At 42.9% G+C, this 16,584-nt stretch overlaps 1 protein-coding gene across 2 annotated transcripts in view; it reads left to right on the top strand.

Moving 5' to 3' along the window:
- Positions 1 to 16,584, top strand: part of LOC110488609 (A disintegrin and metalloproteinase with thrombospondin motifs 2) — a 190,577-nt gene that overhangs the window by 160,415 nt on the left and 13,578 nt on the right. Inside the window, exons 5-11 of one of the 2 annotated variants that reach the window (XM_036942740.1) lie at positions 6,537 to 6,620; positions 11,570 to 11,726; positions 12,431 to 12,536; positions 13,092 to 13,235; positions 13,654 to 13,786; positions 14,645 to 14,674; positions 15,935 to 16,048. In XM_036942740.1, the coding sequence (XP_036798635.1) occupies positions 6,537 to 6,620; positions 11,570 to 11,726; positions 12,431 to 12,536; positions 13,092 to 13,235; positions 13,654 to 13,786; positions 14,645 to 14,674; positions 15,935 to 16,048 (768 nt within the window). The remainder of the gene's footprint in view (positions 1 to 6,536; positions 6,621 to 11,569; positions 11,727 to 12,430; positions 12,537 to 13,091; positions 13,236 to 13,653; positions 13,787 to 14,644; positions 14,675 to 15,934; positions 16,049 to 16,584) is intronic. The other variant, XM_036942741.1, reaches the window with a different exon arrangement.

The following is a 16,584-nucleotide window of genomic DNA, read 5'->3' as shown; positions in this document are numbered from 1 at the left end:
ACAATCTTTAGGCTGGTTACAAAAGATATCGTTACTCTATGTTGTTACTATCAAGCATCCACATGACAAACTGTCGTTTCCCATACTGGACAAACTGGTGAAACACTGCATTGAGCTAGCAGCGTTAACGTTAGGCTATGCAATTCTAAAGACCCCAAGGAATCAGGCGACTTCCTAGTGGCGATCGTAGACTGCAGTCAAATAAGCCATAGAATAATAACTTTGTAAGGAATTTTTTTTTTTTTTTTAAATAGAGGCATACAAAAAAAAATAAACGTGACAGTGTGTGAATGATAAATAACTAGGCAAATGGCAAACATTGGTTGAGTAACAGAGTAAGAGGCTACAAAAGAGGACTTTAATTCCCATGCAATGTTCCAAAAATAAGACTACTTCACTGTCAGTTTTGTCTTCTGTTGTTTTTGGTATAACAGCGAAGCAATATTGTTGCCGTCCTAGGTCCATTCACTACCCATAAAGCATAATAAGAACTTTTATTATTAAGAAACATTTTTAAAAAATGAGAAAAATCCAGTTATGTGATATAGTATTTTGGCCATATTGCCCAGCCCTAGATGCACATGGTGTACAACCAGGGCTCTCCAACAATGCACCTGGAGAGCTAACTTCCTGTAGGTTTTCAATCAAACCCCAGTTGTGACTAACCTGATTCAGTTTTTCAACCAGTTAATTATTATTATTATATATATATTATTATTATATATATTTTCTTTTGCAAATAAATTCATTAAAAATCCTACAATGTGATTTTCTGGAATTTTTTTTCTCATTTTGTCTGTCATAGTTGATGTGTACCTATGATGAAAATCACAGGCCTCTCATCTTTTTAACAATTGGTGGCTGACTAAATACTAAGTCAGTGTATACCAGTGTTTAAGCCTACGCAAGGTCAATGACGACCAGCAAAAGGCGCTGTAGAGATCACAATGATGTATTAGACGTTTTTGATTGGTAATGAACCTCAGGGTAGTTGTTGAGGCCTGCATATATAGATCATCACTCAAATCTAAAGCCGCCAGTAATGTACAGTTGAAGTCGGAAGTTTACATACACTTTGGTTGGAGTCATTAAAACTCGTTTAAGTCATTTTTCCAACAATTGTTTACAGACAGATTATTTCACTTGTAATTCACTGTATCACAATTCCAGACAGTCAGAAGTTTACATACACCAAGTTGACTGTGCTTTTAAACAGCTTGGAAAATTCCCAAAAAATATGTTATGGCTTTAGAAGCTTCTGGTAGGCTAATTGACATCATTTGAGTGAATTGGAGGTGTACTTGTGGATGTATTTCAAGGCCTACCTTCAAACTCTGTGCCTCTTTGCTTGACATCATGGGAAAATCAAAAGAAATCAGCCCTCAGAAAAAAAATTATTGACCTCCACAAGTCTGTTTTATCCTTGGGAGCAATTTCCAAACACCTGAAGGTACCATGTTCATCTGTACAAACAATAGTACGCAAGTATAAACATCATGGGACCAAGCAGCTGTCATACCACTCAGGAAGGAGACGCGTTCTGTTTCCTAGAGATGTAACGTATTTTGGTGCTAAAAGTGCAAATCAATCCCAGAACAACAGCAAAGGATATTGTGAAGATGCTTGAGGAAACAGGTACAAAAGTATCTATATCCACAGTAAAACGAGTCCTATATCGACATAACCTGAAAGGCCACTCAGCAAGCAAGAAGCCACTGCTCCAAAACCGCCATAAAAAAGCCAGACTACGGTTTGCAACTGCACATGGGGACAAAGATCGTACTTTTTGGAGAAATGTCCTCTGGTCTGATGAAACAAAAATAGAACTGTTTGGCCATAATGACCATCTTTATGTTTGGAGGAAAAAGGGGGAGGCTTGCAAGCCGAAGAACACCATCCCAACCGTGAAGCACGGTGGTTGCAGCATCATGTTATGGGGTTGTTTTGCTGCAGGAGGAACTGGTGCACTTTACAAAATAGATGGCATTGAGGAAGGAAAATTATGTGGATATATTGAAGCAACATCTCAATACATCAGTCAGGAAGTTAAAGCTTGGTTGCGAATGTGTCCTCCAAATGGACAATGACCCCAAGCATACTTCCAAAGTTGTGGCAAAATGGCTTAAGGACAACAAAGTCAAGGTATTGGAGTGGAGTGGAGATCACAAAGCCCTGACCTTAATCCAATAGAAAATTGTGGGCAGAACTGAAAAAGTGTGTGCGAGCAAGGAGGCCTACAAACCCAGACTCAGTTACAACAATTCTGTCAGGAGGAATGGGCCAAAATTCACCCAACTTATTGTGGAAAGTGTGTGGAAGGCTATCCGAAACGTTTGACTCAAGTTAAACAATGTAAAGGCAATGCTACCAAATATTAATTGAGTGTATTTAAACTTCTGACCCACCGGGAATGTGATGAAAGAAATAAAAGCTGAAATAAATCATTCTCTCTACTATTACTCTGACATTTAACATAAAGTTTTGATCCTAACTAACCTAAAACAGGGAATTTGTACTGGGATTAACTGTCAGGATTTGTGAAAAACTGAGTTTAAATGTATTTGGCTAAGGTGTATGTAAACTTCTGACTTCAACTGTACATCGTACCAGCACCTTCTTTCTTGGCCTCCAAGGAAAAACAGGCCTTATGCCGGTAATAAAAACCTATTTTCAGCTTGAGCTTCCTTATTAAGTTCTCCACATGAACAGTGAAGCTCAGCTTGTCATCCACCCACACTCCCAAATATTTGTAGTCTTTGACTTGCTCTATAGTATGTTCAACCAATGTTGCAATGACATGATTATTAACATGCCTGGCATTAGAAAATCCCATGCATTTTTTTTTCCCGAATTCAGAACCAGCTTCAAATCATAAAGATTCTGTGGTAATGGTGTCAAATGGTCTTTTCAAATGCTAAAGATAAACTACTACAACTTTAGTAAAGAACAGTATCATCTGCATAAAAATGAACACCCACTGTCTCAATATGATCCCCAATGTTGTTGTACAAAATTAACATTTTGGTAGGCTGCCTACTAACTAAGGACTCCAGTAACTTAGACAGTTTTGATAGTTGCCAAGTAGCGAAGGATCTCCACCTTTCAGGAGAGGCTTTACAAAAGCAGATTTCTATAACTTGGGGATTTCCTTACCATCAAGCGTGAGGTTAAAAATATTACGGGGAGCAATGATGTCTGCAGCTAAGTGTAGTAGGCGGGGGTCTAGATCATCAGAGCCGGGGATTTCTCCCTATCAATTTCTTTCAGGGCTTTGCGCACATCTGAAACAGAGAAGGGTGAGAAGGAAAACCTGGCGAAGGAGTGCACAGGGGTGTCAGGTAAATTCACAGGGGGCTCACTTAGACCTTTAAGCTTTTCAAATAAACTGCCTGCATCTAGAAAATGCTGATTTAAGGCTTTCAGAATAGAGGTTCTCTCAGTGTCTACCAACAATTGTTTAGGAAGCGGTGTATCTTTTTTGCACTCCAAACCTTTCACTACTTGCCAAAATTTGGTGGGATTATTTAAATTATCTGAAATAGATTTAAGGTAGTGGTCTGCTTTCAGTTTTCGGTTCATAGCCACACCCAGATTTCAAAGACATTTAAAAGCCATCCAATCATCCGCCGAACCAGACCATCTTGCTTTAGCCCACATAGAATTTCATTCTATTATGATTGAAGTAAATTCATCAGTATACCAAGGGTTATCTCTGCCCTTAATCCTGAATTTTTTGAAAGGGGCATGCCTATTGCACACAACCTGGAATGCGTTGTGGAAGTAAGAAAAGGCTGATTCAACATCAGTGATTAATTGTATTCTATTCCATTCAATGCTAAATACATCATGTAAAAAACCTTGAATATCAAACTGCTTCCAGTTTCTTTAACTAAATGACACGTGGAGATCGCTTAGGAATTTTGCCAACTCTCACATAGGCAATAGCACAGTGATCACTTATGCTATTTGCAAAAATACCAGAAGCATTAAAATGATGAGGAGCATTGGTTAAGGTCAAATCAATCAAGGAGGATTTCAGAGGATACTTTGCATTCAACCTAGATACGCTTTTGACAATCTGTCTGAGATTACAGGGATTTCATAGAATTTTGAGTTGATCAGAGCTAGATTTAACCAATCCTGATTCAGATCACCCATCAAGACAAACTTAAGAGTTGACATGCTGTGATAACCAGTCTATAATAACACGATACAACAATATTTAAAGATGAGCCAAGGTTTAGGTTCAAAGACAGATATTCAAATTGCTTAGGTTTAGTAACAGAAGTCAGAACGACTGCAGAGAACTTTTCTTTTACGTATACAGCAACATCACCACCCTTAGATTTACGATCTGCACGAAAAACGTCGAAACCCATTCATGCCAATATTTTTGTATTGTAATTGATTTTTTGAGCCTGGTTTTCAGAAAGCATACATATGTCATGGTCGGCAGTTTTTATCCATATATTCACAAAATCAAGCTTTGGCAGAAGACGTCTTATGCATAAACTTCAGGCCACACTGACTACTTCATTCGGTAGGGGCAAAAATGACTGGATTAGACTGCACATTTCCAGACAGTAGAAGCAGCAAGATAATGGCAAGTCTAGATCGGGGGTTACAACATTCGGATTTACAGACAGCACTTGAATGACAAGCCACAGTCACAAGAGTCTTTAACGCCACATTTTTTTCACGAGATGTGCAAAGTCCAGAAACGTGGTTAAGCACCAAGAGAACAGTCTTGACATGTAAGCGCAAGAGTCCAAATTCTCCCATGTTGTTTTGGGGCGAAATGTGCAGAGTTATCGCATGCATTTACAGAGCAAGCGTGTGGTTTCTCCCAAGGCACGAGGGAGAAACAGTCATATATATCTCTTCATTCACAGAGCAAGGGGCTCTAAAAGTATCGGCAACATTGTAAAAGCCGAGGGTAGACAACAGCCAAATGAGCATCAGAGAGAGAGAGAGAGAAAACACAGCATTAAGCACATACAAAGTCAACAGAACAATCTAAGATATGTAGCTAACACAACGCTAAACACTAATATGGAATGAGCTACGACTTCACATAAAAGTGTTCCTAAATAATAATACAAACATAGGAAGAATCACGAATCAAATAATCCAACAGCAGATCAGCAAAAAGTCTGAGGTGAGAGAGAGAGAGAGAGAGAGACCGAAGGAGGCCAAAGAGAGGCCCTCAACGAGGCAGACATCGAGGGCGAAGATAAAATGACCGTCTGTCGAAAACCATGACGGTGATACACTCGCTAACCAGAACGGTAATAAAGCTGCTCAAATCCAGACCAGAATGGATGGTCATGTAAAAGCACGGCGCTAAATGTTTGGTGGTAGCCTCTTCCAAGTTCATCTGATGTGAGGCGACTCTACGAAAAGCGGTCCATCGAAATATGAGAAATTACCGCTCACGTCAAAGTTTACAGGTTGGAAAATACCATGCAGTGTGTGTGTATGGGTGCATCCATGTGTGCGTCTGTATGTAAATGTCTCATTAGAGTGGGGCCCGGGGTGTCAGGGTCACCTGGGGGTCAACCGGCCCAAATTGGGATGATGTTGCCGTGGCAACCAGCTGGAAGGGACAGAGTGTGATCTGACCTGCTGGAGGGGCCATGTCACCTCCAGGCTGACACACACACACACACACACACACACACACACACACTCACACACACAGAATTGCACATTAACGCATGCACACAATCACAGATGTGCACACACATACAGACGTACCACACATTTTCACTTGACCTCTCTCTCACACATGTAGAATGCACACATAATCACATCAGACACAGAGAGTCACACACACCCACACTGTCACTCTCCTTGTCCTCCCATACGTCATATCTGGCTGTGTTATTCTTGGAAAGCAGGGAATAAGGGAATGCTGTAGAATATTAAAGAGTAGAAGGACTGGGTCAGACAGACAGGCAGGCAGGCAGGCAGGCAGGCAGACAGACAGGGGCAACCATGTCCCTGCAATTTTGGGGGGGGGTTCTCTAGCAACCAGTTTGTGCTCTCTTTAAGTGGGAAGAACAACTACACTATAAGAAAAATTGGTTCCAAAAAGGTTATTCGGCTGTCCTCAGGAGAACTCTTTTTGGATCCAGGTAAATCCCTATTTGGTTCCAGGTATAATCATTTTGGGTTCCATGTCAAACCCTCTGTGGAAAGGGTTTTACATGGAACCCAAAAAGGTTCTACCTGGAACCAAAAAGGGTTCTTCAAAGGGTTCTCCTACTGGGACAGCCGAAGAACCCTTTTAGGTTCTAGATAGCATTTTTCTAAGAGTGTACCCCTCTGTTCCCTGTCTTTCTCTACCTCCTCTCCTCCCTATATCTACTGTTATCTTCCCATCATTCATCCTGCCTTTTACCTCACCCTGAAGGTCTCTATCTTCTTAAATTTTATGCTCCAAGAATGTATCCTCTTTATTTTTATCCTCAACTCTCTCTCTCTCTCTTCCTTATATGTTGATACAGTAAATGTCTGTGTCTTTGTCTGTGCAGGTGAACGAGATTTACCATGACCACTCTCTGGGAGCCAGGATCAACGTGGTGCTAGTACGAATCATCATGCTTGGCTATGGGAAGGTAAAAGAGTGTTTTGTTCATGTTTTTTAGCCTAGATATCCTTTTTACAGGTTGTTTTGACTATAGAAAGAAAATCCATGTTCATAATCTACTTCAGGTTTGACTGAGCAGAGCCTCTGTTTTATGAACCTGTTCCTTGAAAAGTTGCAGCCATGTTATATTTTATGGAGCATTTTCTGCACCCCTACACACACACGCACACACACACACACGCACGCACACACAAACACACACGCACGCACACAATACACACACAATACACACACACACAATACACACACACAATACACACACACAATACACAATACACACACACACAATACACACACACAATACACACACACACAATACACACACACAATACACACACACACAATACACACACACACACACACACACAACCCTCTCTGCACTCGACGAGGCCTTCAGCCTGTTATTCCAGTGGACTGAGCAAAAGAGGAACTAAAAGCATGTGGATCCCAGGGGAGGGTTTTCAAAGTCGCACGCCTTCACAGTTCATCACCGAAGCACATAGAAACACTGCCGTTATGCAACCGGCTTTTTCCCTGGTGGGGTGGAGCAAGGAATCATGGGAAGTCCAGACAAAGATAAACAATCAATGATAGCCTTCCCTCATTCATAAACAACCAGACAGACTGGCGGATGCTGCTCTGTAATTCTATCATCTATCTATCTTGATTAGATTAGAAGTTTAATAGTCACGTGTACAGGGTTGCAGGTGTAATTACAGGATACAGTGAAAATCTTAAGCTCTGAGCTCCAACAATGCATCCCAAAGTGAAATAAAAACAATACATGTAATAATAAAGAATATAAATAAATATAAATTAAATATACAACACTGTAACAATGGTAAATGTCCATTGGGGCAGGGACAGGGTAAATGTCTGTTGGGGGGGCAGGAAACGGGAGCAGGTAGCTGACTAGTGGTGGCTATTCAGCAGCCTGATGGTCTGGGGGTAGAAGCTATTAGCCAGTCTTCCAGTTTTTGCCATGATGCTCCTGTACTGCCTGCTTTTTAGTGATGGAAGTGGGGAGAACAGGCCATGGCTCAGGTGGCTGGGGTCCCTAATTATCTTCTTGGCCTTCCTGCGACCCCTGGTGTTGTAAGTGTCCTGGAGGGCAGTCAGTGTGCACCCAATGGTGCGTTTGGCTGAGCGTGCTGTCCGCGACAGTGGAGTTGACGTACCAATCTTTGATGAATCCCGACAGTATGCTCTCGATGGTGGTCCTGTATAACCCTATGAGGGCCCTCTGGGACAGATCACATTTCTTCAGCATCCTGAGGTTGAAGAGTCGTTGTTGTGCCTTCTTCACCAAAGGTATCCATGTGGTTTGACCATTTCAGCTGCTTAGAGATGTGTACGCCGAGGAACTTAAAGTTTTTGACTGTCTCCACAGCATCCCCGTGGATGGGGGCTTGCCCAGCCTTGTTCTTCCTGAAGTCCACAATCAGCTCCTTTGTTTTGCTGACGTTGAGGGAGAGGTTGTTTACCAGGCACCACATCAGAGTGCCTACCTCCTCCCTGTAGGCCGTCTCGTCATTGTTGGTAATCAGGCTCACTAATACTGTTGTGTCGTCAGAAAACTTGATGATGGAGTTGGAACTGTGTCCACGCAGTCGTGGGTATACAGGGAGTACAGGAGGGGACTGAGGACGCACCCTTGTGTTGAGAATCAGTGTCGAGGAGCTAATGTTGCCTACCTTTAGCAGCTGGGGGTGACCTGTCACGAAGTCTAGGACCCAGTTGCATAGGGATGAGTTCCCAGACCCAGGGCCGTGAGCTTTGTGGTGAGCTTAGATGGCGCTATGGTATTGAAGGCAGCGCTGTGGGATCTCGAGTGGCTTTTTGGTCTAAGGCACTGCATCTCAGTGCAAGAGGTGTCACTGCAGTCTTTGGTTCAAATCCAGGCTGCATCACATAGGACGGCGCACAATTGGCCCAGCATCATCTGGGTTTGGCCGGGGTAGGCCGTCATTGTAAATAAGAATATGTTCTTAACTTACTTGCCTGGTTAAATAAATAAAATTTTAAAATAGTCGATGAACAAGCATCCTCATATGTGACTCACCACCTGGATTCAGTCTTATGTAGAAAAATTTGAATTTCTGTTTTTACATTGGATAAAAGTAGAGACTCAGAGCTACAAAATGGTATATCATACACTGAATTTAAGGAACAATGGCAAAGTAATTCTGCTTTGAATGTTGATAAACTTGTAAACTCACTTCTGAGAAAATGGCATTTTAGTGTTTCAGTGAGAGAGCTCTTCTTTGTCTACACCCATTCAGCATCGTTCACACCTTCTTAAGCTTTAGCCCCACCCATCTCCTTGCGTTCAGAGCACACACTTGACGCTCTGGCCGGTGATTAGTTTACCTCTGGATAACATGAAAACAGCCTAACCAGCTCTGCTGGCAACAATTTCATTATGCTTTTTTTGCCGACGTTTACTGACACCGGCCATATTCAACGGGTGTTCTACACTTTAGCTTAAGACATGTAGCTAAATACCTAGGTAAACAATTAACTTAGCTAGGTAAACAACATGTAAGATCACACATAGCACACCACCTAATGTTAGCTAGGGTGCCAGCCATCCAACGCTAGCTAACCATACACTTTAGCTTGAAATGAAACCACTTTCTGTCAAAATTAGAAACATGTACTGTAATATCTGAAAATGTAGCTAGCTATACTATCTTACCCATAATGGACACATCTCCCTGTCACGGATCCATGCCACAAATGCCCTTAGTTTGAAGATGTAATCCAGAAACAGGTGTTTTCCCATTTCATTAGCTATCATAATCTAATTCCACTGATTTCTATCTATCTATCTATCTATCTATCTATCTATCTATCTATCTATCTATCTATCTATCTATCTATCTATCTATCTATCTATCTATCTATCTATCTATCTATCTATCTATCTATCTGTCTGTCTGTCTGTCTGTCTGTCTGTCTGTCTGTCTGTCTGTCTGTCTGTCTGTCTGTCTGTCTGTCTGTCTGTCTGTCTGTCTGTCTGTCTGTCTGTCTGTCTGTCTGTCTGTCTGTCTGTCTGTCTGTCTGTCTGTCTGTCTGTCTGTCTGTCTGTCTGTCTCACATGCATGTGTTTGTGATTGAGGAGGGACAACCCCACAGGGTGTTACTACCAATAGAGCATGGAACTGATACTCTATAGTATTCCAAACCTCTATATTGCATCATCTACTTTATATTCCCTTCGGTTGACACTATCTGGCCAAGCTGCAAAGCGGAGGTTCTACAATTTATCTTCTTAAAATCAGATTTTTAACCTAACCCTAAGCTAAACCACACTGCTAACCTTATGCCTAACCCTAACCTTTCACTTCTTTCTACTCTCCTCTCTCTACCTTGTCTTAATGGAAGTTTTCAGAGTACAGGCATACACCCAGACACAAACACACACGCGCGCGCACACACACACACACACACACACACACACACACACACTCCTTGACCGGCACTCGTGGCCCCGCCTCTATCCGCATGCTCCTCAGGCCAAGACTCTGGCTGTCCATCATCCCCAATTATCTTGGCAACGGAGAAGTGTGTTTGAAATTTTAATGACGAGACAGAGGCATTGATGCCTCTGAGTAACCAGTCTTGTTCAGTACATTGCAATACATCCGGGTATCTCAAGCACATCGGTAAAAACACTGGAGTTGCAGTAATTAACATTTACCAACTGATGGCATCACTGTGTCATCTTACACCCATAACAAAGTGCATGGGCAGCCTGCAGATTGGTCGAGCGACCCTGAGTGTACGCACACGTACACACTCACTCACTCACTCACACACAAACACACACACAGATGTATGTTAGTTCACCACATACATTTCTTACTCCATCATTTGACCAGAGAGGCGGTCATATGTCTTCACTGCAGGACAGAGAGGCAGAATTGAACTGTACAATGTGTATGTGTGAAAATAGAAAGTGGGGGTGGGGAGGGGGGGGGTGAGAGGGGGTGGAGAGAGAAGAAAAAGGAGTGGCTGATACATTGAGAAAGAACAGGAGAGGTGACGGAGAGAGAGAGAGAGAGAGAGAGAGAGAGAGAGAGAGAGAGAGAGAGAGAGAGAGAGAGATGGAGAGAGAGAGAGATAATGTAGGTCTATATGTGGGAGTATGTATTATTCTGGGAAAATGTAACCATTGCATAAGAAATACTTACTTCTATAAGTATGTATGTTTGGGTTCATATGTATCAAACAAATTGCTGTGAATTTCACAGAATCAGGAAATGCAGTATTGAATGTAAGAAAATGACTCTGCAGTAGGAGAATATGTGTACATCTTAAAATTCTTGTAGTTTTGTCTAAGGCAAGCATGTAAGTACCCTATAACACCAAAGGTATTTTAGCTCACCTTGGCATCTTGCGGGTCCACCCTGTGGCCAACTGCTAATGCAATACTGACACCTGCTGGACACATCAGTAATAGCGTGATACATTTAGATACGCTCTTGTCACTGACTGAGCCTGATTTTTTTTATGTATTTTTATTTCACCTTTATTTAACCAGGTAGTCCAGTTGAGAACAAATTCTCATTTACAACTGCGACCTGGCCAAGATAAAGCAAAGCAGTGCAACAAAAACAACACAGAGTTACACATGGGATAAACAAACGTACAGTCAATAACACAATAGAAAAATCTGTATACAGTGTGTGCAAATGAAGTAACGAGGTAAGGCAATAAATAGGCCAATAGTGGCGAAGTAATTACAATTGAGCAATTTACACTGGAGTGATATATGTGCAGATGAGGATGTACAAGTAGAAATACTAGAAGAGTTGATTGAAGAGTTACATGAACTTCAGACTGAAAATCTGTAACCATTTTTTTCTCCTCTTTCCTTTTCTACTCTTTCTCTCTCTATATATATATATCTAGTCTATGAGTCTGATAGAGTTGGGAAACCCGTCTCAGAGTCTGGAGAATGTGTGTCGCTGGGCCTTCCTGCAGCAGAAACAGGACACAGGAGATGCAGAGTACCACGACCACGCTATATTCCTCACACGACAGGAGTTTGGGCCTACCGGCATGCAGGGTAACACACACACACACAAACGTACATACAGTTTTGTTCTGTTGTGGTGTTGCGTTTAGTGAAGTCAGAGTGAGAGCAGGCTAGCAGCGTGTCTCGGGGGAGTTATGTAGCTCTAAAGCAGTGGTCTACAGCAGACCTTCAGCTACCCTTGAGCCTTGAGCTAGAGAGAAAATCAATACACTACAGCCACAGCCACAGCCCTGCTAGGAAGAACACAACACAGAGAGACTACAGCCACAGACCTGCTAAAGATAACAGAGAGATACTATAGCCACATATCTGCTAGGGAGAACAGAGAGACTATAACCACAGACCTGCTCGAGATAGCAGAGATAGACTATGGCCACAGACCTGCTTGAGAAAACAGAGAGACTACAGCCACAGACCTGCTAGAGAGAACAGAGAGAGACCACAGAAACGGACCTGCTAGCCAATAGAGAACAGAGCACTGAGAGAATGAGACAGAGACTGTGGGTACTCTGAGAAAAATACAGTCAGGTCACAGTACTGTAGCAAAGTTGTACTCATTCAAATGATGTGACCACAGTGCTTTATGCATCGTCATGCTCTCTCTCTCTCTCTCTCTCTCTCTCTCTCTCTCTCTCTCTCTCTCTCTCTCTCTCTCTCTCTCTCTCTCTCTCTCTCTCTCTCTCCTCTCTCCCCTCTCCCCTCTCCCCTCTCCCCTTTCCCCCTCCCTTCTTCAGGTTATGCTCCAGTAACAGGGATGTGTCACCCAGTAAGGAGCTGTACTCTGAACCACGAGGATGGCTTTTCTTCTGCCTTCGTGGTAGCCCACGAGACAGGACATGTGTGAGTACATACACACTAGTGAAGCGTAGGTCAGCTGTTTGTTCAACTGCACCCTACCACAACCAAAAGTACAAAAATCTGACCCACACCCACAAATATAGAAAATGCGTTGTAGTTCGCCTTTTTTCTCTTGAAAATGTTTTTAACAATGGAGTTTTTCTTTAACACTTCTTCATTGTTTTCCCCTGAATATTTCTTTGCCCATGTTCCCAAAAGCATTTGGCGATTGGCGAGTGTTTGGTGCGCATACAGTTTGTTGTGTATTCGGTCCTAACACTTAGGCTTACGCACCAATGCCAGATAAAAATAATGAAAGAAAAACTTCAATGTAGCCTATAGATATAAATTGCTCAATAATTATAGATTTCTGAATTGTTTTAATGCATTGTTTTCTCTTTATTCAACCCTCCCTCCGCCCTTCACACACACACACAAACTGTAAAGACTTGAATTCAAAAGCATTATATCCACAATGAAACATACAATTAGATACATATACCTGTCCACATATTGATGAATTCCCCTCTGCCCTCCCCCTCTCTCTCTCTCCCCCAGGCTGGGTATGGAGCACGACGGCCAGGGGAATCGCTGTGGAGACGAGGTGCACATGGGGAGCATCATGGCCCCGTTGGTTCAAGCTGCCTTCCACCGCTTCCACTGGTCACGCTGTAGCCAGCAGGAGCTGGGACGATACCTACAGTGAGTCTATCACACACCTACTATATACACACACACACGTATGCATACACACACACACACACACACACACACACACACACACACACACATAAACATAAACACACTTACACACTTGTTTACATTCCTTCTCACCAGAACTGAATGACTCCAACATCAAACAAACAACCGAACAAACAAACGGAACTCCACTTTAATAGGGCTGTCAGTGGTCACATCAGACATCATACATCCCACATTAAAAAAATCATGCAGCCTGAGGAAGGGTCCTGAACTTAAATTCTTCTGCAACTATTGTTCCAAACAAAGTTTTTTTTAAACATTTTAATAGAATCGTGGCTACTCTGTTTTAATTCACTGAATATAAAACCTGAAATGAATGTGACAACACTGTTAGGTCACAATGTCTCTTTTGACCCAGATCCTACGAATGTCTTCGTGATGACCCCTACGAACATAACTGGCCGTCCCTGCCCAGACTCCCTGGTCTGCACTACTCCATGAACGAACAGTGCCGCTTCGACTTCGGCGTGGGCTACATGATGTGCACCGCGGTAAGAACTAATATATACATACTAGATTCATATATGTTACCACAATAACAAGTACCCACTGTAGTGGTGCCAGCAGTTGAAAAGCCAACCACTTCACACTTCAGTCCCCAATGATACTGTGATGAGCAGGGTTACATGGATAACATCCACACCGCAATAAAATAAGTCCCCACTCCTCACTGAAGTCTCTACTGACATACACTGAGTATACAAAACATTATGAACACCTGCTCTTTCCACGACATAGACTGACCAGGTGAATCCAAGGGAGAGCTATGATCCCTTATCCGTTATATCCACTTCAATCAGTGTAGATGAAGGGGAGGAGACTAAAGAAGGATTTTTATGCCTTGAGACAATGGAGACATGGATTGTGTATATTTTCCAGCCAGAGGGTGAATGGGCAAGACTTTGAACGGGGACTTTGAACGGGGTATGGTAGTAGCTGCCAGTCCCACCAGTTTGTGTCAAGAACTGCAACGATGCTGGGCTTTCCACTCTCAACAGTTCACCGTGTGCATCAAGAATGGTCCACCTCCCAAAGGACATCCAGCCAACTTGGCACAACTGTGGGAAGCAAAGGAGTCAAGAATCCCTGTGGAATGCTTTCAACACCTTGCAGAGTCTATGCTCAGACAAATTGAGGCTATTCTGAGGGCAAAAAGGGGGGGGGGGGGTGCAACTCAATAGGAAGGTGTCCCTCAAGGCATCTTGACACTGACTGAAGATCTTATCTTTGTATCTCGGGAGCTGTTTTGTGATTGAGAGATGAGAGTTGAGCTGAACTACTCTTTGCAGGGCTTTGCACTCGTTGCTAGATTACCCTTTATTCTCTTGTCAAACCATTCATTCCTTTAGCTGCAAAAGGTGGGCCAGGCTGGAACACAGGTAAGGTTACCCCCCTATCCCCCCCTATCCCCCCCCTCGGAGCGGTGTGGCCACTTTCTTTTTCTTCTGATTATCAGTATGGTTGTCATCGTTACTTGTTTATCTTCCGTTCTTTCGTTCTGCCCATCGTCACATGATCGTGACTGGCATGTGTTCTGCAGAATTCTAAACATACACTTTTTTAGTTTTCATTTAGTGCCAAAAAGGAAAAGAGTTCTGGATTTCTCCCAAACAGCTAGCCAGAAAAAGTGAACCATAGCAAATGAGCTCAACACTGACACACACACACACACACACACACGGCGCCTTTCACTGTAAATCTATGTGTCACTATTTGGCCATTCGGAAAGCGATATTGGCAAAGATATTGGGAAAAGGATGGGAAGAAAGAGAAAGAGAAGTCCTTTCCAGGCAGAAAGAAAGGTCTGGTGCGAGAGCTGCTTTCCTATGATCAGGTTTAGGATCCTGCAGTGTCGCGTGCCAGCCTACCAGGCTGATGTCATCAGTGCCAACCGCAGGCTGACCTTTGACCCTGTTGTGGGCTCAACTGTAGGGGTCACCTGAGGTCATTCTGGGTAGAGAGTCTGAGTCGGCTTTGTTATTGTGGAAAGGGGGACAGAGGGGGGAACGGAGGGAAACAGGTGAAAGACAGAAGAAGCAGAGACTCCATTTAGAAATGATTAGAACTATTAGTTAACTGTCCCCATTAGGGCTATGGAACGTAAAACTGAATAAGGACAACATTATCCTACTCTGTGGGGCAACAATTGACAGTTGACCTCTTACCCATCACATTCTGCTCTCCCTGCCCTCCTCTCTGACCCCACAGACCTGCAGGTTCTCTCAGTCAGAGTCTCTCTCTCCTCATCCTCTTTGGTTTTGTCTGCATGCTCTTTGGCCTCCTGTACAGCCGTGTTGTTGTAACAGTGAAACAGTGAAGGACTACTACAGTACACTGCCTTCTGGACCCTTACAGATGTTGAGGTTTTGTATATTTTCTTGTACATGTGCAGTACAGTCAATGGTCCAATTGATCTGTTCTCTCTGGGGTAGTAGGTCTGAGGTGATTTCTGGAATGTTCTGTGATGTTAGCTACTCCCAGTGTCTCGGTGTCTGTATATGAGAAAGTGTGACCTGTTGCAAGTCACCTGCCTTGTCTGGTGATACTATATGTTTTCGGTAAAGACCCAGTTACTGGCTGTGTGTGTATAATGTGAGAGGGCGTGTGTGTGAGGATTCTTCTCTGTCTGTCCATTGCAGTACCGGACGTTTGACCCCTGCAAACAGCTGTGGTGCAGCCACCCTGACAACCCCTTCTTTTGCAAGACCAAGAAAGGACCACCCATCGATGGCACCATGTGTGGGGATGGGAAGGTACACACACGCACGCACAGGGTACCAGTCAAAAGTTTGGACACAGCTACTCATTCAAGGGTTTTTCTTTATTTTTAACATTTTCTACACACTCTTGGCATTCTCTCAAGCAGTTTCATGAGGTAGTCACCTGGAATGCATTTCAATTGACAGGTTTGCCTTGTTAAAAGTTCATTTGTGAAATTTCTTTCCTTCCTAATGCATTTGAGCCAATCAGTTGTGTTGTGACAAGGTAGGGGTGGTATACAGAAGATAGCCCTATTTGGTAAAAGACCAAGTTCATATTATGGCAAAAACAGATCAAATAAGCAAAGAGAAACGACAGTCCATCATTACTTTAAAACTCGAAGGTCAGTCAATCCGGAAAATTTCAAGAACTTTCTTTAAGTGCAGTCACAAAAACCATGACGCACTTTGATGTAACTGGCTCTCATGAGTACCGCCACAGGAAAGGAACACCCAGAGAAACCTCTGCTGCAGAGGATAAGTTCATTAGAGTTAGCTGCACCTCAGATTGCAGCCCACATTGTCATGGC

Source organism: Oncorhynchus mykiss, chromosome 14, assembly GCF_013265735.2.
Source record: "Oncorhynchus mykiss isolate Arlee chromosome 14, USDA_OmykA_1.1, whole genome shotgun sequence".
NCBI classification, from domain to species: domain Eukaryota; kingdom Metazoa; phylum Chordata; class Actinopteri; order Salmoniformes; family Salmonidae; genus Oncorhynchus; species Oncorhynchus mykiss.
The sequence above is the reverse complement of the archived record's forward strand: the minus strand, read 5'-3'. Positions and strand labels throughout refer to the sequence as shown.